Source organism: Equus asinus, chromosome X, assembly GCF_041296235.1.
Source record: "Equus asinus isolate D_3611 breed Donkey chromosome X, EquAss-T2T_v2, whole genome shotgun sequence".
Classification (NCBI taxonomy): Eukaryota; Metazoa; Chordata; class Mammalia; order Perissodactyla; family Equidae; genus Equus; species Equus asinus.
Window position 1 is genome coordinate 61,847,898 of NC_091820.1, and position 24,455 is coordinate 61,872,352.

Below are 24,455 nucleotides of genomic sequence, written 5' to 3' on the forward strand. Positions count from 1 at the left end.
ATGTTTATCCCAATTGAAATGTAGTACAAAGGGGTCAACTGAACAGTATAACTTCCCTAGCCTTATTTGCAGCTTTTAACCAGAAACTGTGAATTCTTCAGGAATTAGTTTACTCACTATGCATCTCGCTTCAGAGTCAGGGCGCCCTTGTTTGTCATCTCGGTTACCTTTTGCCTTTTTGACACGTGCACGTGCTTTAGAGTTTCCATTATCAGGAGGATTGTCTACAAAAATATACAAAATAAACTAAAAAAATTTGCAAATAATTTTATGCATGTTTAAAATAATACAAAATAATTTAAGAAGACTCTATGTTAAAACACAATAAAGTAACAAAAAAGTCAAATTACATTAGTCTGTGTCAACTAACTTTTTAATTTCCAGACATTTAAAAAATTTGTGATTTTGGGCCAGCTCCGTGGCCGAGCAGTTAAGTTCTCGTGCTCCGCTGTGGTGGCCTAGGGTTAGGATCCTGGGTGCGGACATGGCACCACTTGTCAGGCCACGTTGAGGCGGCGTCCCACATCCCACAACTAGAAGGACCTGAAACTAAGATATACAACTATGTACGGGGCGGGGGAGGGGGGTGGGGGGTTGGGAAATAAAGCAGGAAAAAAAAAAGATTGGCAACAGTCGTTAGCCCAGGTGCCAATCCTTAAAAAAAAAAAAGGAAGATTGGCAACAGTTGTTAGCCTAGGTGCCAATCTTTAAAAAGAAAAATGCCCAGCCATTATATATAAAAAAATTTGCGATTTCAAGTAAGTAAGAAACAATTTTCTAAACATTATTTGATTTTGTGGTAAAAGATAACAATTTGCTCCACCTTGATAACACTAAATATATAAAATCAGAGGTTACAAAACAGGAAATTTAGGTGCAGTCATTCCAATCACACAAGAAGCCTCACCACATTGTACATTGGTTTCCTTGGCCTTTGCTTTACCATTCAAAGGTGGAGGACAGCAAGATGCAGGAGAAAGAGGAGGTGTTTGAATAGTCAATATATCTGAAGGCTAAGAGAAATACAAAACACCTTATGACTATACTGAATTCAAGTTCAGTTTTGTAAAACATTTACAGGCATACCTCATTTTATTGCACTTTATTGTGCTTCGCAGAGATAGCATTTTTTACAAATTGAAGTTTTGTGGCAACCCTGAGTCAAGCAAATCTATTGGTGCCATTTTTCCAACAGCATTTGCTTACTTCCTGTCTCTGTGTCACATTTTGGTAATTCTCACAATATTTCAAACCCTTTCCTTAATATTATATTGGTTATGATTATCTGGGATCAGTGATGTTTTATGTTACTATTGTAATTATTTTGGGGTGAGACAAACTGCACCCATATAAGATGGCGAACTTAACTGATAAATGCTGTGTTTGTTCTGACTACTCCACTGACTGGCTGTTTCCCTGTCTCTTTCCTCCTCACCTCAGGCCTCTCCATTCCCTGAGATACAACAATATTGAAATTTGGCCAATTAATAATCCTACAATGGCCTCTGAGTGTTCAAGTGAAAGGAAGAGTCGTATGTCTCTCACTTTAAATCAAAAGCTAGAAATGATTAAGCTTAGTGAGGATGGCATGTCAAAAGCTGAGACAGGCCAAAAGCTAGGCCTCTTGTGCCAAATAGTGAACCAAGTTGTGAATGCAAAGGAAAAGTTCTTGAAGGAAATTAAAAGTGCTACTCCAGTCAACACATGAAAGATAAGAAAGCAAAACAGCCTTATTGCTGATATGGAGAAAGCTTTAGTGGTCTGGATAGAAGATCAAACCAGCCACAACGTTCCCTCAAGGCAAAGCCTAATCCAGAGCAAGGCCCTAGCTGTCTTCAATCCTATGAAGGCTGAGCAAGGTGAGGAAGCTGCAGAAAAAAAGTCTGAAGCCAGCAGACGTTGTTTCATGAGGTTTCAGGAAAGAAGCTATCTCTATAACATAAAAGCACAAGGTGAAGCAGCAAGTGCTGATGTAGAAGCCACAGAAAAGTTCTCCAGAAGATTCAGCTAAGATAATTAATGAAGGTGGGTACACTAAACAACAGATTTTCAATGTAGACAAAATAGCCTGACATTGGAAGAAGATGTGATCTAGGGCTTTCATAGCTAGAGAGGAGAAGTCAAAGCCTGGTGTCAGAGCTTCAAAGGACAGGCTGACTCTCTTGTTAGGGGCAAATGCTGCTGGTGACTTTAAATTGAAGCCAATGCTCATTTATCATTCTGAAAATCTCAGGGCCCTTAAGAATTATGCTAAATCTTCTCTGCCTGTGCTCTATAAATGGAACAACAAAGCCTGGATGACAGCACATCTGTTTACAACATGGTTGACTGAATATGTTAAGACCACTGTTAAGACCAACTACTCAGAAAAAAAGATTCTTTTCAAAATATTACTGTTCAACAATGCACCTGGTCACCCAAGATCTCTGATAGAGATATTAACAAGATCAATGTTGTTTTCATGTCTGCCAACACAATATCCATTCTGCAGCCCATGGATCAAGGAATAATTTCGACTTTAAAGTCTAATTATTACAGAAATACATTTTGTAAGGCTATAGCTGACATAGATTGTGATTCCTCTGATGGATCAGGGCAAAGTAAATCGAAAACCTTCTGGAAAGGATTCACCTTTCTAGACGCTGTTAAGAACATTTGTGCTTTATAAAGCATCCCAATTCCATATAAAACCAAGTAAACAATGATATGATGAATGCTGTCTGGGGTAAATCTCAAAGGATTTGGCTTGGTTGTTCTAATAATGTAATAAAATAATGCCATAAATCAAGACATCAAGGCAGTGTGAGAGGATCCCTTTGTCTTTCCCCTTTAATCTACAGCAAGTGAAACATCCATAACCCAACAAAGGTTACAGTGAACAATACACCAGGATGCTGGAAAGATCCACAATCGGTACATACAAAGGTGAGTGAATTGGAACACATAGAAGAGGCTAAATGGGGGAACAGGAGATGGAGAGCCCAGGATCCTGGATCCCTGGCCACAGTGGCTGAGCCATCTGCCCCCAGCCCCAGAGAACTAAGTGGGAAGCAGCAGAGGTACACATGTGACTCCAACCAGCCAAGCAGTCATGGTGGCACCTATGGCCACAGGAAGCAGAGGATCAGTGAAGGTGGAACTCTGTAATCCAGAGCCCTCTGGCTGTGGCTTGGAGCCTGGTGGCTGCAGCAGAGGTGCACAAAGGACTCCTACATCCCAATTGCCATGGTTCCAGTGACCACAAGGTAACAGGCAACAACTGAGATGGTGCCACACATACCAGGCTCCCTCCCTACCCACCTCTGTCCACAACCATGGGTGGCAGAGTTTCCAGCCCAGGTGGTCCTGGATGTGGTTGAGGTGTCAGCCATTCCTTTGCCCCAGATGGCAAAGCCAGTGACTGCAATGACACCAACAATAGCAAGGCATCAGTGACCTCCAGAAGTGCAGGTGGTAAAAACAAGAGTAACAGCGACACCCCAAATAGAGGTGGTAAAGTATGGAATGTGCAGATCCTCTGGCAGATCCTTAGCCAGAGGCAGCTCAGGTAAGAGAAACCCAAAACTAGCACTATAGTGCCACCTACTGAAAAACAAAAGAAAGGCTTCTAATCTCTAAGCAGTTGAAAAGTTTGAATCAAAACAAAGATATGCCTAAATAAAAAACAAGTTTGCTACAACAAATGCACAAGCAGAGGAATAACTCAGCAAACATCACAAAGAGCCACAGTATCATGGCATTACAAAAATTAAACAAAGTCATGGAAGATTGTGAGCTAACTGACAGAGAATTCAAAATAGCTGTCATGAAGAAACTCAATGAGCTATAAGAAAACTCAGAAAGGCAATTCAATGAACTTAGGAATAAAATCAATGAACAGAAGGAATACTTCACCAAAGAGACTGAAACTATAAAAAAACCCCAGAGAAATTCTGGAGATGAATAACTCAATAAATGAACGGATGAATGCACTAGAAAGTATTGGAAATAGAGGAGATCATATGAAAGAGAGAATTAGTGAGCTTGAAGATACAAACCTAGAAATGGTGCAGGTAGAAGAAGAGAGTGAAGCAAGACTTAAAAAAAGTAGAAATTCTACGAGAATTATCTGACTGCGTTAGGAAGGGCAACATAAGGGTAATGGGTATCCCAGAAGAAAAGAGAGAGAAGAGCAGAGAGGTTATTTAAAGAAATAATAGCTGAGAACTTCTAAAACCTGGGGAAGGAACTGGATGTACAAATCCTTGAAGCAAACAGAACACCCAATCATCTCAATGCAAAAAGACCTCCTCCAAGACACATGATAATAAAACTGTCAAAGATCAGGGAGAAAAAGAAAACAATGTACAAAGGAATATCCATTAGGATATCAGCAAATTTTTCAGTAGAAATACTACAGGCTAGAAGAGAGTGGAATGACATATTCAAAATATTGAAAGATTAAAAACAGTGGGCCAAGATTACTCTATCCAGCAAGCTATCTTTCAAATATGAAGGAGAAATAAAGGCATTCCCGGGCAAACAAAAGCTGAGGGAGTTCAGCACCACTAAGCCTGCAGTACAAGAAATGTTGAAAGGAGCTCTCCTACCTGAAACAAAAAGGTAAAGGTTTATAAATCTTTGAGCAAGGTGATAAATAGATAGACAGAATCAGAAAATTGCAAATCTGTATCATGATACAATAGTGTACACTTAAATATAACATTAAGGTTAAAGACAAAGGAAGTATTAAAAATAACTATAAACACTTCAATTTGGTAACAAACTCACAATACAAAAGAGATAATTTGTGACAACAAAAGCACAGAAGGGGAAGAGGAAAAGGATGGAACCTGCAAATGCAAATGAAGATAAGATGGCATCAACAGAAAAAGGACTATCTCCTCTATGAGATCTTTTACACAAACCACATGGTAGCCACAAAACCAAAATTCAGAACAGAGTCAATGTTACCTCAATAAAAAAAAAAAAACCTACACACACACACACACACACACACACACAACACAAACATGCAGAGAAAATTTGTGATTCATGGGAAGAGGTCAAAATATCAACATTAACAGGAGTTTGGGAGAAGTTGATTCCAACCCTCACGGATGACTTTGAGGGATTCAAGACTTCAGTGGAGGAAGTAACTGCAGATGGGGTGGAAAGAGCAAGAGAACTAGGATTAGAAGTGGAGCTTGAAGATGGGACCGAATTGCTGCAATCTCATGATAAAACTTTAACGGATGAAGAATTGCTTCTTATGGATGAACAAAGAAAAGTGGTTTCTTGAGAGAGAATGTACTCCTGGTTCACTGAAGATGCCGTGAAGATTGTTGAAATGACAACAAAGGATTTAGAATATGACATAAACTTAGATGATAAAGCAGTGGCAGGGTTTGAGAGGATTGACTCTAATTTTGAAAGAATTCTACTGTGGGTAAAATGCTATCAAATGGCATTGCATGCTAGAGAGATGTCATTCTTGAAAGGAAGAGTCAATCAATGTGGCCAACTTCATTGTTGTCTTATTTTAAGAAACTGCCACAAACACCACCCTGATCAGTCAGCAGCCATCAACATCAAGGCAAGACCCTCCACCAGCAAAAAGTTTATGACTCTCTCAAGGCTCAGATGACAGTTAGCCTTTTTTAGCAATAAAGTATTTTTTAATTAAGGTATGTACATTATTTTTAGACATTATGCCATTGCACACTTAATAGACTATGGTGTAGTGTAAACATAACTTTTATATGCACTGGGGAACCAAAAAATTCATGACTCACTTTATTGCAATATTGGCTTAATGGGGTGGTCTGGAACCAAACCCACAATATCTCTGAGGTATGCCTATAGTAATATGATACAGTTCATTTCAATCCTCAATTTAAAAACTTTTCCCTTTCTCTTTCCTCACCTGGCTTTGGCCTATAGGCGAAGTGCAAAAGACCCTCAGTTTATATGTAGTACCAGGTTGCAGGTGATCATATAGAAATTCCCTTGTAGTTCCATTGTAGATTATGTTCCAGAAATTCACTGAAGGGATAAAGCAAATTTATGCAATTTATTTATAGGTAGCTTATAAATTTGTGGGTTGCTGTTATCTATATACTAATAAATAACCATTTTGGAAATTAACTGTGGTCCAACTACCTATTTACAATAGTCAAATAATTATATTTCCTGTAGAATTGGCCATGAAATCATAAAAGATCAGTAACTAAACATGATTTATTACCCAAAACTGTAGAAATCCAAGTAAGTTCTGAGGTTTAGTTAGTAGTATTGTACCAAAGGCATTTTCCTGGCTTGGATAATTGCACTATCGTTATGTAAGATACTAATATTAGGAGAAGCTGAGTGGTTATACTGGGGAATTCTCTTGATTATTTTTGCAACTTCTAGGTAAGTCTAAAATTATTTCAATATAAAAACTGAAAAAAAAATAATGATGCCTTACCATCTGAATTTTCACTAACTTCCAAACTGTAGCTTGAAATGTATGTCCCACCATTGTCTTTGGGTGGTTCTGAAAAGAGAAATAAAATTGAAATTAGTATCAAATAAACTTAAAAGTGTTTCACTGGAATGTTAAAAATTTTCATTGAGGAAAAATATAAACATTAACCGTAATAAGACATTAATATTGGGATAATAGTAAAGAGGATAAAACATAATCCCAGTTACATGCTTAGAATACTGGACATGAAACATTTAAGTAATATTTTAAAGTTCTCTGGAAGAGACTGAAATGCTAAGTATATGCACCTTAAAGTTGATTTTGCCAGTTAAGAGGCAAAATAATTTGTATAAATATAATTTCTTGTCAAGTTGACAGTTTATCATTGATGTGTCCTTCTAATTGTGGCCTCTACATTTGATATAATCTTACTTGGAATAAATGTACTTTTTAAAGGCCCATATAAAGTTCAGAAGTTTATTCATGTGTGAATTAATGAGATAGCAATAGAGAACTCTATAGAGAACTCGAAAAAACTGTTGTTTACAACTAAACTCATTTATATGGTGAAACATTTCATATAAAAATGATTAAGAGAATATTTTAGAAAGCTGAGGGCAATTAGAAGATTGCTTTTCAATAGTTAATATTAAGACAGGATTTTAAATGCAAAAATATTACTTACCCCATCCAATTTTTACTTTGTGCGCATGGATCTTTCCCTTTGTGTATGGTTTTTTAGGGGATCCAGGCTTATCAGGACAGGTACTATATTTTACTTCTCCACTGGGGTTACTCCTTCCTTCCATATTGTAGGAAAAGATCTATTTGAGTAAAAGAGAATATCTTAGTTGATCGCTGGAAATAAATATCTGATTTGGAAATGTGCACAGTTTGCAAATAATATTATAAAGCAAGTTATTTGACTGAAAATTTCTGAGAACTAAATGCAAAATAAGGTTTAATTTCAACTGAAAAAGGCATTCATTTTTATCTCTAGTGAAGAGTATAATTATATATTAAAAACATGATACAAATTTAGAAATTACAGCCACATACCCTGAACTTGTATGTAGTACTTCTCTGAAGATTTCTTACAGTGCATGAGAGGTCCTCTCCATTGTATTTAGGTTTAAAACCCAATCCCTGGAAATGAAAAACAATGAACTTAAGAATCAGGCAGGCCTGGGCTCAAGTTACAGCTTCAACTTATTTTCCATCTGGGTGGTCTTGAGCGAGTACCTTAGTCTTTCTGAACCTCACTTTCTCTACATAAAAAAGTAGAGATAATTTTTACTTTAAAGGGCTCCTTTTTTTCGGGATGTAATGAGATAATATATATGAAGGCACTTAGCATATTACTTACACTTTAAATATTAGTTGCTTTATCTCAAATGTGGTGAAATATGCATAACATAAAATTCACAGCTGCTTTTTAAGTTTACTAGCCTATCCAGTATAGACTTGAAAGTTCAGAATGGAATGAAGCAGTTTGCCCACCCACATCAGGAATCCAGGGAGATGAGGAAAGGGCTTACGCTGGTAAAAGTATACAAAAGACCTGTGTGACCATGCAAGGTCATGTGGGATAGGCCCGAAGTTGAAGAACTAACACACTTCTATGAGTCTCTATTCTGTTGTTGTGGCTACTGCTGCTCCTAGCTAATTTGCAGAGACTTGGGTACCTTCAGATCTCCCTGTGTAGGCTTGCCTAACCGTGGGTCTGCATTGGTCCCATCCAGAAAACACAGACTCAGGAATCATACAGTAATTGATAGAAATTAAATTGATCAAATTTAAATTTTTTTCAGTGTAACATGCATATAAAATGTACCTGAGACTGAAATCGAAGATTAAAGCATATGAAAAGAAAACTTACGGATCCTGCTTCCTCCATTTCTAGTACATAAGTAAGACTGTCATTAGGGTTTGTGTTGGTTGGGGCACACCATTCTAATGTCATATTATAGATTCCTGCTTCTTTTAGCTTCGGAGGTGAAGGTGTTGGAGGCGTAGTTCCTGATGTATGAAAGACTGCTATTTCACTGAAATCACTGAAAAATAAAGATGGAAAAATTAGTTTCAGGTTCTTATTGAAGTATAGGCCTTTAAACATTGCAGTAATTCAATGTACCTCAAGCCAAAGTTATTTTTGGCAGCTAATCTGAATGAATATTTTGTAGAAGCATTCAGTTTCAGGAGCTTGTGCTGTTTCATGGTACCCATATAGCAACTTTTGAAGTCTTCACCTTTGCCCTTAATAATAGACACAAAATATTAGAATATTACAAAATGCTACAAATACAAAAATTCATCAGAATATTAATAGTAATTTACAAACAAATGCTTTTTAAAAATAAAACTGCTTACCTCATCCCATTCCAAAAGGAAGCTGTTTATTTTGGAACCATTTTCATTGGAAGCCTAAAAGTATCAGAAAGATAAAATTATGATGGGTTGTTTTTACACAGTATATGTGTATATATATACTATATGTGATTAAAGTGATATAAATTACTGTAAATTAATCTGCTTTCATTGTTTTTGAAGCAATCCAGATTTTAAAGTTAAAATTCACTTTTTACAGTCTATAAACATGCCCAAACTCTATGTTTTGTTGTGTTTTCCAAACTTTGTGCAATGAAGAAAGTTAATACTTAAGTAAATTGAGAGGTATACTTATTGGGAACTACAATTATAAATAAATTTAGGTTGTAGAAATTGACACTCCAAGTTTTGCTAATTATTGAAATTCTGATTGACATTTCTCAATTTACTTGATGGTTGATATAGAAAGAAAAGAAAGATGATTACAGAGAAGGAAAAGTGCTAGGGAAATAGGTCAAATGAGGCATGCATAATTTCATATTTAAAATTCAGAACAAAGTAGAAAGAATGTTTTTAAATAAAAAAAAAACATGTTAAGGAGCTTTTGGCAGTAAAAGCCTTACCTTCCACTGTAAATTCAGGCTGCTCTTGGATCGGTTAATCAGTTTGGGTGCAAGGGGAGGGTCTGGTTTGCAACCTGGAGTTGCGAAGCTAACCACTTCAGACACAATTCTGTGTGTTGAGCCTCTTACGCTTGTAATTCTAAAAATGTAATGACAATTGTTGTAAGCTTTCAAATATTTATCCTAACATATGTACTAAATTGCATACATGAGTTTCCAGATACATTTCTTAGAAGCTAATTATAAAACATTTTCTAATAGAGTAAAGCCGTACCCTTGCAGATGACGGCTCCCAAATCACCCTCTCACCTGTTCTAAATGAATAAAAGTGAAGTAATTGCTGGAATTGCAGGGGCTTGTTTTGAAGCTTGAAGGAAAGGCCACTCTGCTGGCAAGTAGCAAGGCTGACTGCAGGAATCATAAGTAGTGAACTGATACAGACTGGGGAGTCTGGCTGGCTACAGCGTGGGGCGAGGTTGCGTAGAATGGAGTTCTTACCTTACAAAATAGGCCATGGATGGCTGTAGATCAAGTAGAGTAAATGTAACTTCATCACCACTGTGAAGATAACCTTTGTTTATAATGGATCTCACACATACTTAAAAGCTAAGTAACAGTCCTTATCTTATATATTCAACTGATAAACAAAGAAGACAATTTTCCTTGAAGTTTAGATAACTTTAATCCATTTTATATAAATGCAAAAAAGTGATATTAATTATTCAAAATTATTCATTGGCATGCCAAACTAATATAGCTTTAAGAAATGAAATTTTATCATTTTACCACTGCAACTTGTTCATACTGTAATAATACAGATTTGTCTTTAACTTGCTTATTTTAAATAGTGTTGATATGAAAAGCCTCAAAGACACCATGCATTATGCAGTTTATTCGTTCAGTCACGTGTAGCAATCTTTCTGAGGTGGGCACCTATCTGCTACAGTGGATAGAGTGGCTGTGCTCCCACACACCTATGTCTTCCTGAGCAAACAGTCATAAGTTCCTAGGTGTAATCTATCACCTCAAAGAGCTCCTTCAGGCTCTAAACCCTGAAATAGCCTTTGAAAGAGCTAAAAGATTGTTAATTCTAAGCGAAGGCTTATACTTCTAAGCAAAGAGTACTCAAGATTGTAGAGTGATTAGAGGTATACGCAAGAATTGTTTATATTTTAAATTGACTTTTGTGAAATACATACACCACCATGTAAATTCATGCAAGACAATTTTATAAAAAGTTTTTCATCACATTTTACATCTCCCCATCCCTCTACCCAATACAGATTGTGTATTGCAATTCTAAAATTTAAAATTTCTAGCTACTAATTATAAAAGCAATAAAACTTTAGATAATAACTAATTACATTCAGATTTTCACATTGAGTCTCTGAATAAAGATGACAAATTCTAGCAACCAAAGTTTAAGATGTGTTAGGATTTTTAAAGTGCTGTACAGACAGCTCCAGATCTCTGATTTGTATCTTGCCTAGTTGTTTGGTGAGCAAATGAATTTCTCTTTCTTCCCCTCTTGGAATTTCCTTTCCACTCTGCCTCTCTCAGTTTGCTCTCTTTCAGATTGCATGTCCCTATTTACTCGAGAAACTGTTTGTTGGGAGTAGTTGAGTATGTTCTTGCTGTGTCCTCCATTGTATCCTCCCTAGTCCTGGTCCTATCTTCTGAGCACATTCCTGAGCTCATCCTGCTACTATCACAGCTCCACCTACAACTAGCTCCGGTAATGAAATGCCCAGGAGAGCCCAAGTCTTAAATTCCCAGTGCAATGTAAATACCTTTCCTGTGTACCCAAAGGCCTACCATCATGTGAAACTTCGTTTTTCCCTAAAATGACCTAAGTGAAAAAAAAGAAAGGAGAATTAGAGGGAATCTTTTTCCCCCCGAGTCTAAACTTGTCAAATAGGAAAGCTGTAAACTGAAAAGAATGGACCAATTGACATTAAAGGTCCCCCTCAGCTCTAACATAGCCATGCATCGCTTAACGATGAGAATATGTTCTGAGAAATACATAGTTAGGTAATTTCATCGTTGTGCGAACATCACAGAGTGTACTTACACAAACCTAGGTGGTATAGCCTACTACACACCTAGGCTTTATGGCACTAATCTTATGGGACCACTGTCATGTATGTGGTCTGTAATTGACAGAAACCATCATTATGTGGTGCATGATTTATGATTCAGTGAATTTCCAAGGACTGACCCTACAACCTACCACCATTTATAAAATGATTTCTGTAGAAAATTGCATTCAAAGCTTGGGAAAAATTGCACAAAAATTTTAGAACTCAGCCTAGGTATAAGTTGAGGTCTACATGTTTAGATAGCATATTTTAATTGAATTATGAGAAATGACAGATGATTAAATAAAAAGAGACTTACGTATACATGTTTTTATATTTTCCATTTTTACTGCTGTGAGATATTTCCAATTCAAATACTACAGGAGATTTAATATGGTCACATTTCTCAGAACCATGCAGTTTCCATGAAATAACAGCAGATCTTGATTGAATATCAGAAACCTAAAATAAATAACAAAAATTCAAGCAGGCCACTTAAAGATGATAATCTGTAATTTATGATATAATCTTTCCCTAAGTCTTGTTTTATGCTAAGTATATTGTTCTCCTCATATTAGGTGCTTAAATACTGTGATTAAACAATGAGCCATTAATACTATCTTTAACAAAGCCACACTGGATATTTATGTACTGAATAGCTAAAGGAGATTATGAAATTTTAATTAGGTGAAGGATTCAAATTAAACTATACTAGAGAAAAATATCAGGGAATTTGCATGTTTTAGAGTGACAAAGTAAATTAAAAAGAATACTTAAACATTCACTTCAGTTACTTACTACAGGTTTCTCAATGCTGAGACAGCACGATCTTCCATGTTCTGTTCTGCATTCTAAAAGTAAAAAAACCACCCCCAAACAAGATATTACATTGGCAAAAACAAGAGAAAGAAGTTAGATATCTGTTATTCAATTAAAAATACATCATCACCAAGAGATCTACTAAACACCTAGCAGCAATTTACATTAAAAGTTTTAAAAGAAGAGAGCAGTCTAAAGTGCGTACTATTAAACAACCTCTAAAAAAAGACAAACAAAAGCTCCCAACTTAAATAAAATCATGTGAACTAGTTAGGACTGTAGAGTAATTTGCAATGTTTCACTGGCAGGCAGGTAGAAAAAATTATGTGGTGTGCATATAAGATACCTGACACATTTTGCATGAGGATGGTGCATGATTTAAAAAGGCAGCTTAAGGAGGAGGATCCAAGATGGCACCGTGAGTAGTCCTCTTTGTCTCTCCCCCTTCGAGTCTACAATTATTTGGACACTCATCGCTTAACAAAGGGTATCCAGATAGCATCTCAGGACGTCTGAGAGACCCACGCGACTATACATCGGAAGGCGGATGGACTTCCCTCCGGGAGGATGTGGAGATAAGTGAAAACTCTCCGACCCTGACCAAACAGCCTAGTACCTGCAAGCGGCTTTCTTCCAACGGACGCCCCCAGAAGATCAACACACACCCAGGGCAGGAGCGAGCACACACCAGAGGAGCGATGGTGGAAACAGGTGACCAGAACCCCACCTAAACCCCCCGCAATTACTCCTAAATGCAGAGGGAAACTCTAGAGTTACACACCTGAGCCCGCGGGGAGAGTCTCGCTCCGCCATTGGTGGGGAGATCCCACCTAGTGTTCATGGCGCCCGGAGGGTCCCAGAGAGAATCACAGAGGGTACGGCGGCCCCCCGGCTGCCACTGCCTGCACAGTGGGGAAAGGGATTGCCGGAGATCTCAGAGAGGACTGGGGCTGGGTGAAGCTCCAGAGGCTGGCTCTGCGCCCCGGAGGGGAAGCTCCAGAGCTCCGCCCGGGCAGCAGACAACCTCTCTGACTGCCATTAGTGGAGGGGCTACGCCCAGCATCCACAACACCGGGAGGGTCCCGGAGAGGAGAATATCAGGCAGGGCAGCAGCTGACCAGCTACCACTGAAATCAGGATCTCCGCCTATCCCCCAGACAGGGCAAAGGGCTCCCTGAGTTCCTGGGGAACAGGACTGGGGCTGGGTGGAGTTCCAGCGACCCAGCTCCGTAGCCTAGGGGGAAACCCTACAGGCTCACAGCAGCCTCAGGGAAAGCCTCTGCACAGCACTAGTAGAGAGCACCCATCCAGCAGCCACAAGGCTGGAAGACCCCGGGACAAAAGTAGCATAGCTAGGTGAGCTAACCACAGACTGTAGAAGATGCCAGTAGCTCTGCTGCGGCCCATAGTGGACAAGTGAGATTTTGTGGGTGCCAACAGTGACAGAGCGGCAAATATAAGTGATCCTACACCTGGCCGCTGGAAAATCCCATAACACCATTGCAGACCCCAAGGAGGGAGCACATCTAGGTGGGCTGCAACAGTAGGCACCAGCAGCCTGAAGCCCCCCCGTGACGGCCCCCACGGCAGAAGAGGGAATCCAAAGGACCTCTGGCTACGAGGAGGGGCCCAGGCCCAGTTAGCAACTGCAGATAGGGTTCCTGGTTGGTGCAGTATAAACAGCTGCTCCCCCACCACAGCAGCAGAAACAAGTGGAAGGAGCAACTAAACTCTATCTCTATGTGGAGGCACAAATCTACAACATCAAGCAATATGAAAAAATACATTAAATCTCCAGAACAGAAGGAAAATAACAAATACACAGAAAACAATCCCAAAGAAAATGAGATATATAACCTAAATGATAATGACTTCAAAACAGCCATCATTAAAATACTCAATGAGTTAAGAGAGAATTCAGATAGACAACTCAACGAGTTCAGGAGCTATGTCACAAAAGAGTTTGATACGATAAAGAAGAACCAAACAGAAATACTGGAAATGAAGAACACAATAGAGGAGATTAAGAAAAATCTAGATGCACTGAACAGTAGGGCCAATAATATGGAGGAAAGAATTAGCAATTTGGAAGATGGGAATATAGAAATGCTGCAGGCAGAGGAGAAGAGAGAAGTAAGACTAAAAAGAAATGAAGAAACTCTCCGAGAATTATCAGACACAATTAGGAGATGCAACGTAAGGATTATAGGTATACCAGAGGGAGAAGAGAAGGAGAAAGGGGCAGAAAGCCTATTCAAAGAAATAATGGCTGAGAACTTCCCAAATCTGGTGAGAGAGATGGATCTTCAGGTGACAGAAGCCAACAGATCTCCAAACTTTATCAATGCAAGAAGACCAACCCCACAGCATATAGTAGTGAAGCTAGCAAAAGTCAACGACAAGGAGAAAATACTAAGGACAGCCAGGCAAAAGAAACTAACCTACAAAGGAACCCCCCTCAGGCTATCAGCAGATTTCTCAGCAGAAACTTTACAGGCTAGAAGAGAGTGGAATGATATATTCAAAAATCTGAAGGACAAAAACCTACAGCCGAGAATTCTCTACCCAGCGAAAATATCCTTCAAATACGATGGTGAAATAAAAACTTTCCCAGATAAACAAAAATTAAGGGAGTTCATTGCCACAAAACCTCCTCTTCAGGAAATCCTCAGGAAAACCCTCATTCCTGAAAAATCAAAAAGAGGAAAGGGGCTACAAAACGAAGAGCAGAGGAGATAAGTAGAAGGACAACAACAGAGAGTAGCAGCTCTACATCAGAACAGATTAAACCACGGGACGAGAAACAAAGGAAATTGAAGAAAACCGGAAAACAAGACATAAAATGGTAGTGGTAGGCCCCCACATCTCAATAATCACTCTAAATGTAAATGGATTGAACTCCCCAATCAAAAGACACAGAGTGGCAGGATGGATCAAAGAACAAGACCCAACAATATGCTGCCTCCAGGAAACACACCTCAGCCCCAAAGACAAACACAGACTCAGAGTGAAGGGATGGAGAACAATACTCCAAGCTAATAATGAACAAAAGAAAGCAGGTGTCACTATACTAATATCAGACAAGGTAGACTTCAAAGCAAAACAGATAAAGAAAGACAAAGAGGGACAGTATATAATGATAAAGGGGACTCTCCACCAAGAAGACATAACACTTATAAATATATACGCACCCAACACAGGAGCACCAAAATTTGTAAAGCAACTCTTAATAGAACTAAAAGAAGACATCAACAACAATACAATAATAGTAGGGGTCCTCAACACACCATTAACACCAATGGACAGAACATCCAGACAGAAAATCAACAAGGAAATAATAGAATTAAATGAAAAATTAGACCAGATGGACTTAATAGATATATATAGAACACTTCATCCAAAAACAGCAGGTTACACATTCTTCTCAAGTGCACATGGAACATTCTCAAGGATTGACCATATTTTGGGAAACAAAGCAAACATCAATAAATACAAGAGAGTTGAAATAACATCAAGCATCTTTTCTGATCATAATGCTATGAAACTAGAAATCAACTACAAGAAAAAAGCAGAGAAAGGTGCAAAAATGTGGAGACTAAACAACACGCTTCTGAACAAACAATGGATCATTGAAGAAATTAAAGAAGAAATCAAATATTATCTGGAGACAAATGAAAATGAGAACACGACATACCAAATCATTTGGGATGCAGCAAGAGCAGTCCTAAGAGGGAAATTCATCGCAATACAGGCTCACCTTACTAAACAAGAAAAAGCTCACATAAGCAACCTCAAACGACACCTAACAGAACTAGAAAAAGAAGAACAAACAAAGCCCAGAGTCAGTAGAAGGAGGGAAATAATAAAAATAAGAGCAGAAATAAACGATATTGAAACAAAAAAGGCAATAGAAAGGATCAATGAAACAAAGAGTTGGTTCTTCAAAAAAATTAACAAAACCAACAAACCTTTAGCCAGACTCACCAAGAAAAGAAGAGAGAAATCGCAAATAAATAAAATTAGGAATGAGAGAGGAGAAATCACAACAGATACCAATGAAATACAAGTGATCATAAGAGAATACTATGAAAAACTATATGCCAACAAATTGAACAACCTGGAAGAAATGGACAAATTCCTAGACTCCTACAACCTCCCCAAACTGAATCAGGAAGAAATGGAGAATCTGAATAGGCCAATCACAAGTAAGGAAATAGAAACAGTAATCAAAAACCTCCCCAAAAATAAGAGTCCAGGACCAGACGGCTTCTCTGGAGAATTCTACCAAACATTCAAAGAAGACTTAATACCTATTCTTCTCAAACTATTCCAGAAAATTGAGGAAGATGGAGTACTCCCTAACACATTCTATGAAGCCAACATCACTCTGATCCCCAAACCTGACAAGGACAACACAAAGAAGGAGAACTACAGGCCGATATCACTGATGAACATAGATGCAAAAATCCTCAACAAAATTCTGGCAAACCGAATACAGCAATACATCAAAAAGATTATACACCATGATCAAGTGGGATTTATACCAGGGACACAGGGATGGTTCAACATCCGCAAGTCAATCAATGTGATACACTACATCAACAAAATGAAAAACAAAAACCACATGATCATCTCAATAGATGCAGAGAAAGCATTTGACAAGATCCAACACCCATTTATGATAAAAACCCTCAATAAAATGGGTATAGAAGAAAAGTACCTCAACATAATAAAGGCCATATATGACAGACCCACAGCCAACATCATACTCAATGGACAAAAACTGAAAGCCATCCCTCTGAGGACAGGAACAAGACAAGGGTGCCCACTTTCACCACTCCTATTCAACATAGTACTGGAGGTGTTGGCCAGAGCAATTCGGCAGGAAAAAGAAATAAAAGGAATCCAAATAGGTAACGAAGAAGTAAAACTCTCGCTGTTTGCAGATGACATGATCTTATATATAGAAAACCCCAAAGAATCCATAGAAAAACTATTAGAAATAATCAACAACTACAGCAAAGTAGCAGGGTATAAAATCAACATACATAAATCAGTAGCATTTCTATACACTAACAATGAACTAACAGAAAAAGAACTCAAGAACTCAATCCCATTCACAATCGCAATGAAAAGAATAAAATACCTTGGGATTAACTTAACCAAGGAAGTGAAGGATCTATACAATGAAAACTACAAGACTTTCTTGAAAGAAATTGACGATGACATAAAGAGATGGAAAGACATTCCATGCACATGGATTGGAAGAATAAACATAGTTAAAATGTCCATACTACCTAAAGCAATCTACAGATTCAATGCTATCTCAATCAGAATCCCAAGAACATTCTTCTCAGAAATTGAACAAAGAATCCTAAAATTCATATGGGGCAACAAAAGACAGCGAATTGCTAAAGCAATCCTGAGCAAGAAAAACAAAGCTGGCGGAATCACAATCCCCGATTTCAAAACATACTACAAAGCTACAGTGATCAAAACAGCATGGTACTGGTACAAAAACAGGTCCACAGATCAATGGAACAGAATTGAAAGCCCAGAGATAAAACCACACATCTATGGACAGCTAATCTTCAACAAAGGAGCAGAGGGCCTACAATGGAGAAAAGAAAGTCTCTTCAACAAATGGTGCTGGGAAAACTGGACAGCCACATGCAAAAGATTGAAAATTGACCATTCTTTTTCACCACACACCAAAATAAACTCAAAATGGATTCAAAGACCTAAAGATTAGGCCTGAAACAATAAGTCTTCTGGAAGAGAATATAGGCAGTACACTCTTTGACATCAGTTTCAAAAGAATCTTTTTGGACACTATAACTCCTCAGTTGAGTAAAACAATAGAAAGAATAAACAAATGGGACTTCATCAGACTAAAGAGCTTCTTCAAGGCAAGGGAAAACTGGATTGAAACAAAAAAACAGCTCACTAATTGGGAAAAAATATTTACAAGCCACTTATCCGACAAAGGGTTAATCTCCATAATATACAAAGAACTCACACTGCTTAACAACAAAAAAACAAACAACCTGATCAAAAAATGGGCAGAGGACATGAACAGACATTTCTCAAAAGAAGATATGAATATGGCCAATAGACACATGAAAAGATGTTCATCATCGCTAATCATCAGGGAAATGCAAATCAAAACTACAGTAAGATATCACCTTACACCCGTTAGATTGGCAAAAACATCCAAAACCAAGAGCGACAAATGTTGGAGAGGTTGTGGAGAAAAAGAACCCTCATACACTGTTGGTGGGAATGCAAACTGGTACAGCCACTATGGAAAACAGTATGGAGATTTCTCAAAAAGTTAAAAATAGAAATACCCTATGACCCAGCCATCCCATTACTGGGTATCTATCCTAAGAACCTGAAATCAGAAATCCCAAGAGTCCCTTGCACCCCTATGTTCATCGCAGCATTATTTACAATAGCCAAGACGTGGAACCAACCTACATGCCCAGAAACTGATGATTGGATAAAGAAGATATGACATATATACACAATGGAATACTACTCAGCCATAAAAAAAGACAAAATTGGCCCATTCGCAGCAACGTGGATGGACCTCGAGGGTATTATGTTAAGCGAAATAAGCCAGTCAGAGAAAGACGAACTCTATATGACTCCACTCATAGGTGGAAGTTAATATATTGACAAGGAGATCTGATCGGTGGTTACCAGGGAAAAGGGGGGGTGGGGGGAGGGCACAAAGGCGGAAGTGGTGTACCCACAACATGACTAACAATAATGTACAACTGAAATCTCACAAGGCTGTAATCTATCATAGCATTAATAATAATAATAAAAGGCAGCTTAATTGTGGTTTCCTTAAGAATTTAGAAGGAGGGATACAAAGAAGCCAAGAGGAAATGGAAGCAGAAAATGGCACCTAAGTATTTAAAATTTACTAAAATTCCTAAATATTAGGATGTTTATTGATTGGTAACAAAACCAAACTCTTGACCTTACCTTTTTCTGCAGCATTTGATGATGGGCTCTTGCTTTGTTTTCCATCTGGTTTCTGCTTAATGTCTCGGCTTCCTGTAGTACTCTGTTTCTTTCCATGACTAGTCTCAACATGAGCACTGGCAGCACTGGAAGTGCTGGCAGCATTGGAAGTACCAAGAGCACTATCAGTGGCAGGAATGCTGGGAGCATTTTCAGAGGTGGCAGTGTCGGGAGCACTATCAGAAATGGAAGAACCTGGAGTACCATCAATAGATGATGGTGTGAGAGTACCGTCAGAGGTGGACGTCTGTGGGGCATAATTAGTGCTGGAAGGGCTCGGAACACTATCGATGGTGGAAGGGGGCAGAGAAGTGTCTGTGGTGGAAGTACTAGGAGCATGGTCAGTGGAAGAATTGCTGGGAGTATTATCAGCAATGTAAGTGTTTGGAGGGTTGTCAACAGTGTAAGTATTGGGAGTATTGTGAGCAGTGTAAATGTTCAGAGTGTTGTTTGCAGTGTTGGTGGCTGGAGCACTGTCCACAGTGCAGGTACTTGGAGCACTGTCCACAGTGTGAGTGCTCAAAGTATTGTTCACAGTGCAGGTGCTCAAAGTATTCTCAACAGTGTAGCTGCATGGAACATTGTCCACAGTGTAGGTGCTCAAAGAATTGCCAACAATATTGGTTCTTGGAGCATTGTCTACAGTGTAAGCGCCTGAAGTATCATCCACAGTGTAGGTGCTTGAAGTACTGTCACCAGTGTAGGTGTGCGGAGCATTGTCTGCAGTGAAGGTGCTCAAAGTATTGTCAACAGTATAGGTACCAGGAGCATAGTCCACAGTGTAAGTGCTGGGAATACCAGGAATACTGGAAAAATCATTAGTTTTGTTCACAAGCAAAGAGGTGTTGTTAACCATATAGCTATTCTTGTGTCCATCAACTTGGCATTCTCTCTTTTTTTCCTTCCTATATTCTCCCATTTTATCAGCCCTTTTATCAAGTTGGTTATAATTTGCTCTTCCATGAGAATAGGTTTCTAAAAGAGACAATGAAATACTATTTAATATTTATAATAATTACATATCTCAAAGTCTTTGAAATCTTTTTTTCAAACCAACAAAAAAGCACTGATAAGCCACGCTTTACTTTTAAAATTTTTCCTTTAATATAGATATTAGAGGGGTGTGTGTGTGCATATTTTTATAATGCACTGATACATATAGAAAGAAAAATGTGAGCAAATACAGATAATGTTTTCCTAGAGAATAACTCCACTTCAAAATTTTAAGGTCCTAAGGTGACTGTAATGTTGACCCATTAGTATCTTTTATATTCCCACTGTATAGCATTAATAATCAAAACATTTTTATTTTTTCTAATATGATTTTATAGACCCAATAAATAAAAGTAAATATCACAAATCACATGCTATATCAAAGTATAAAAAATTTATAGAAAATTCTGTTTATGAGCATTTTGCCTGAGACACAAGCCAGTACTTACTGTCATCAATCCTAATATACATGCGTGAAATGCAATCATTCATGGAAATGTTACTATCTTCTACTTTTTTCACTTTAATAATTGCCCAAAGCTGTTACTTTTAAGAAACTCAAAATAGTTCCTTTTTAAGAAAATTACATATTACCATTTTGCTCGTGGTATACAAATGTTGCTGGTGGTGGCAATGGGGGTGGGGGTGGCAGTGGTGGTGGTGGTAGCTGCTGTGGCACAGGCTCTTGGATGTAAGGTGGTGGAAATTCCCTTTGAGCTGTGGGATACATCAGCTGAGGGGCTTGTGGATACAGAGAAGAGGGTGGTGCAATGAAGTGTGATACATTTTGTATAGGAGGAGGCATGGTCCTGTGATAGTCTACTGTCTGAGGCACAACGATAATTTTGCGAATCCCATTCTCTTCCACCACCTAAGACAGAAGACAGGATCATATAAACATATTAGAATCCATAAAATCAGCATTTTTCCTACTAAGTTTTTGATTTACATCCCGTGCTCTTAATTTAGAAAACCTAAAGGATCAAAAACCAACAGTCAAGTGAAACTACGTCAAACAGGAGGCAAGGTAATTCTTCCTTTTTCCCACATGTATAGTTTTCAAAAAGGTAATTTTTGACAATAGATAATATATTGACATGATTCAAAACCATAAAGTATAAAAAATACACATGAACAGTTTCCCTTCTAACCCTTTTCTGCTAGATGCCCCCAGTAGATAACTACTGTTCTTAGTTTCTTATGACTCCTTCCAGAATTTCTTTATGTATACAAGCAAATAAGGATACAAATTCTTATTTTTCCTCCTCTTTATTACATAAAAGGTAGCATTATTTGTACTATTCTGTACCTTGCTTTTTATACTTAGCAATATATCTCGAAGACCTTTCTATATCAGTACATACAGCTTCCCTATTTTCTTTTGCACAGCTGCACAGTGCTCCACTGTGTCAATATACTACACAGTCCCCCGTTAACAAGCAAGAGGTTGTTTCCAGCCTTTTGTGATTACAAACAACATCATAATGAATAATCTTGTACATTTATTATTCCAGATTTGTGAAAATACATCTGTAGGATAAATTCCCCAAAGTGCAATCGTTGGGTGGAAAGGTATATGCATTTGTATTTTTGTTAGATATTGCTCAAATAGATAATTCCGTTTAGAATCAAACCATATTATATCAACTTATTTGGTGTGTTCTTGATCTCGGCAGCTGTGCAACAGAAAGAGACATATTCTCAATTACAAAATTTCTGAGACCATGGAATATCTTAACTTCTATAGGAACCATATCTCCCTGCCTATATTAGGTGCTTGATAAATATTTGAGGAATTTTTTAAAAGTACATCTGTAGTCTGGCAATTGAGAATGAAATACTAGTGAATTGAAAATACTTAGTAATTTTAGGGACCTAAGTCCACACACTATCAGAAGCCATTACTGTAGCAATTGTAATAGATAATTAAGATTGGTTAAAGTGCTCAGAAACGAAAAACAAAGCACGATTAATCAATATGGAGAGATAGGAATTCATTAGATGAATAAGGCATTATTTACAAGGCAATCTAAGGGTGGTTTTGTTCAACATCACTGCAATTGCTTTTTAGCAATGATGATAACAAAATGAATAAATGGTATTCCAGAAGTTCCCTTAACATATAGACATAATGAAAGTTGTTAAATGATGATTTAGTGCTAAACACCAAATAAAACCACACTAGTCTACCTGAGACATGTAACCAGGAGGAAGATATATTGGTGGCAAAGTACCACTTGGTGACATCAGAGGTACATCAGCGGGTCCTAAAAGAGAATTATAATTAGTAAATTCTTTAATAACTTTAAACTAAGTTTATTTAACTTTGCACAGTGAAAATCATCTCTAAGCTTTATTAACAGTAGCCAGCCATTTTGAAAGTGTTTACTTGCAAAGGAGACTAGGTAAGAATGTAGATGAATCAATACAAATTCAGCACAACAGATGGAAAATAACCAAAGCACATAATGGAGATTGGGTACATTTATATTATAAAAGTGTCAACAAATTCTAACTGCTAATAAAAATGAACTACAGCCTTTCAGTATAATTGTACTTTTACTTACCCATTCTTTTTCACTTATCATAGTTATATACTGAGTAATAGAAATTTTACTCTGTACCATAAAATATATTTCTTACAGTGAGGTTACATAATGAAAATTAAATCAATTTTCATTTTAAGTTTTTTCACCTATAATAATAAAGTGAAGTAGTTTTTAGAAAACAGCACAATATAGAGGATGCAATGTTATTCATGTGATACCCTACTTTTCTACTAGATATTCTTACTGTCTTAAACATACAGTTCACATAGGAACTAGAAATACAACACACAATGGAGACTTTCATATGTCGTCATTTTTTTGTTTATCTGAAATTATTAGAATTAGTGCTTAGTTCTAAAAATAATATATGTGGCTGTCAAGTCCTAGAATGGTAATTTGCTTTTAATAATGAGGAAAATAATAAATATGAGTTCATGATAAACTTTACATAGTTGCTACATGGAATCCATTGCTAAATGATAACGTTTTGAAAAATTTTCAAGACAGCTCAACATCACTTTAGGATACAAAATAATTGGCATAAAAACAGACACAATCATTTCACTCTGAAATAATAGTAAATCTTATGCGAAGTAAATATTTATTAATTTTATGTTACTACTGAAGCGATTCTATATGCTATACATTTGCTATATATATAGTATGCATATATAGAAAATTTTTATATATGTATACGTATACATATCTACATATCTACATACATATATGCATATACATATATAAATAATTTTACCACCTCCTGTACATTGTTCTATCTTAAATGTCTAGTATAGTGCTGGAACATGCTAGGCCCTAAAGTAATACTTGTTGCATGCATGAATGAATGAGCTGTCTGAAGTCCTCAGCAGTCATCTCCTATAGGAGAATAGTCCAAAACTATCCGTGGCTGTCAATATCTCCAAAATCTGGACGTTTTCAAATAGAATTCTTGAATTAATCTTCAATTTTTAAAAGTACCTTACATGAAGATCTCTAGTAAGACTAGCAAAATGAGCTTTGGTGGTTCTATTGATGCTATGCTGCTATTAGGAACGTGTAAATTTAAGAGCATTCAATCTGGCTCAAACAGGAAAGGATATTAGTGGAATAGATTGCTAGTAAAGTCATTTCACAGATATTTAAGTTCAGTCTATTTGATATCAAACAACACACATCTAATTATACTTTTACTCACCTTGAATATTCTGAATGTTCCCGTCATTAGACTTGATGGTGAGGGTCTCCCCAGGGTTAACTTGCACCAATATAATCTAGAAATAAACCATTCTTTGATGATGTACTTTTCTGTTAATTAATCTATGAAAAAATCACTATTGTTTTTTTGAAAAATACTCAGACTCACTAATTATTGGGAATCTTGAAATGTTCAAGGAGAAGGGTACGATTGGATTAACGAACTCTTAGGAGAAATTCAATATCCCTAAGTAAGAACAGGTCTTCCCCCATCCAAGCAAAACTTAATATAAGGTCATAAAAAATAGGTGCACTGAGATGGGAAGACCAACCCCCATCCCCGAAAAGCCCTTCAAAACATGAAAAGCAGAAAACAAAACTTATCTGA

At 37.4% G+C, this 24,455-nt stretch overlaps 1 protein-coding gene across 2 annotated transcripts in view; it reads right to left on the minus strand.

Annotated features, from left to right (window-relative positions):
- Positions 1-24,455, minus strand: part of LOC106846930 (fibronectin type III domain containing protein 3C1-like) — a 61,150-nt gene that overhangs the window by 21,154 nt on the left and 15,541 nt on the right. For both annotated transcript variants that reach the window (XM_070502761.1, XM_070502760.1), the window contains 17 exons: positions 24,069-24,144; positions 22,515-22,591; positions 20,919-21,195; positions 19,293-20,306; positions 12,276-12,328; positions 11,797-11,939; positions 9,898-9,957; positions 9,400-9,538; positions 8,819-8,872; positions 8,583-8,704; positions 8,328-8,502; positions 7,508-7,594; positions 7,134-7,272; positions 6,449-6,517; positions 5,906-6,024; positions 908-1,013; positions 118-224 (listed from right to left, as the gene is read on the minus strand). In XM_070502761.1, the coding sequence (XP_070358862.1) occupies positions 118-224; positions 908-1,013; positions 5,906-6,024; positions 6,449-6,517; positions 7,134-7,272; positions 7,508-7,594; positions 8,328-8,502; positions 8,583-8,704; positions 8,819-8,872; positions 9,400-9,538; positions 9,898-9,957; positions 11,797-11,939; positions 12,276-12,328; positions 19,293-20,306; positions 20,919-21,195; positions 22,515-22,591; positions 24,069-24,144 (2,817 nt within the window). The remainder of the gene's footprint in view (positions 1-117; positions 225-907; positions 1,014-5,905; positions 6,025-6,448; positions 6,518-7,133; positions 7,273-7,507; positions 7,595-8,327; positions 8,503-8,582; positions 8,705-8,818; positions 8,873-9,399; positions 9,539-9,897; positions 9,958-11,796; positions 11,940-12,275; positions 12,329-19,292; positions 20,307-20,918; positions 21,196-22,514; positions 22,592-24,068; positions 24,145-24,455) is intronic.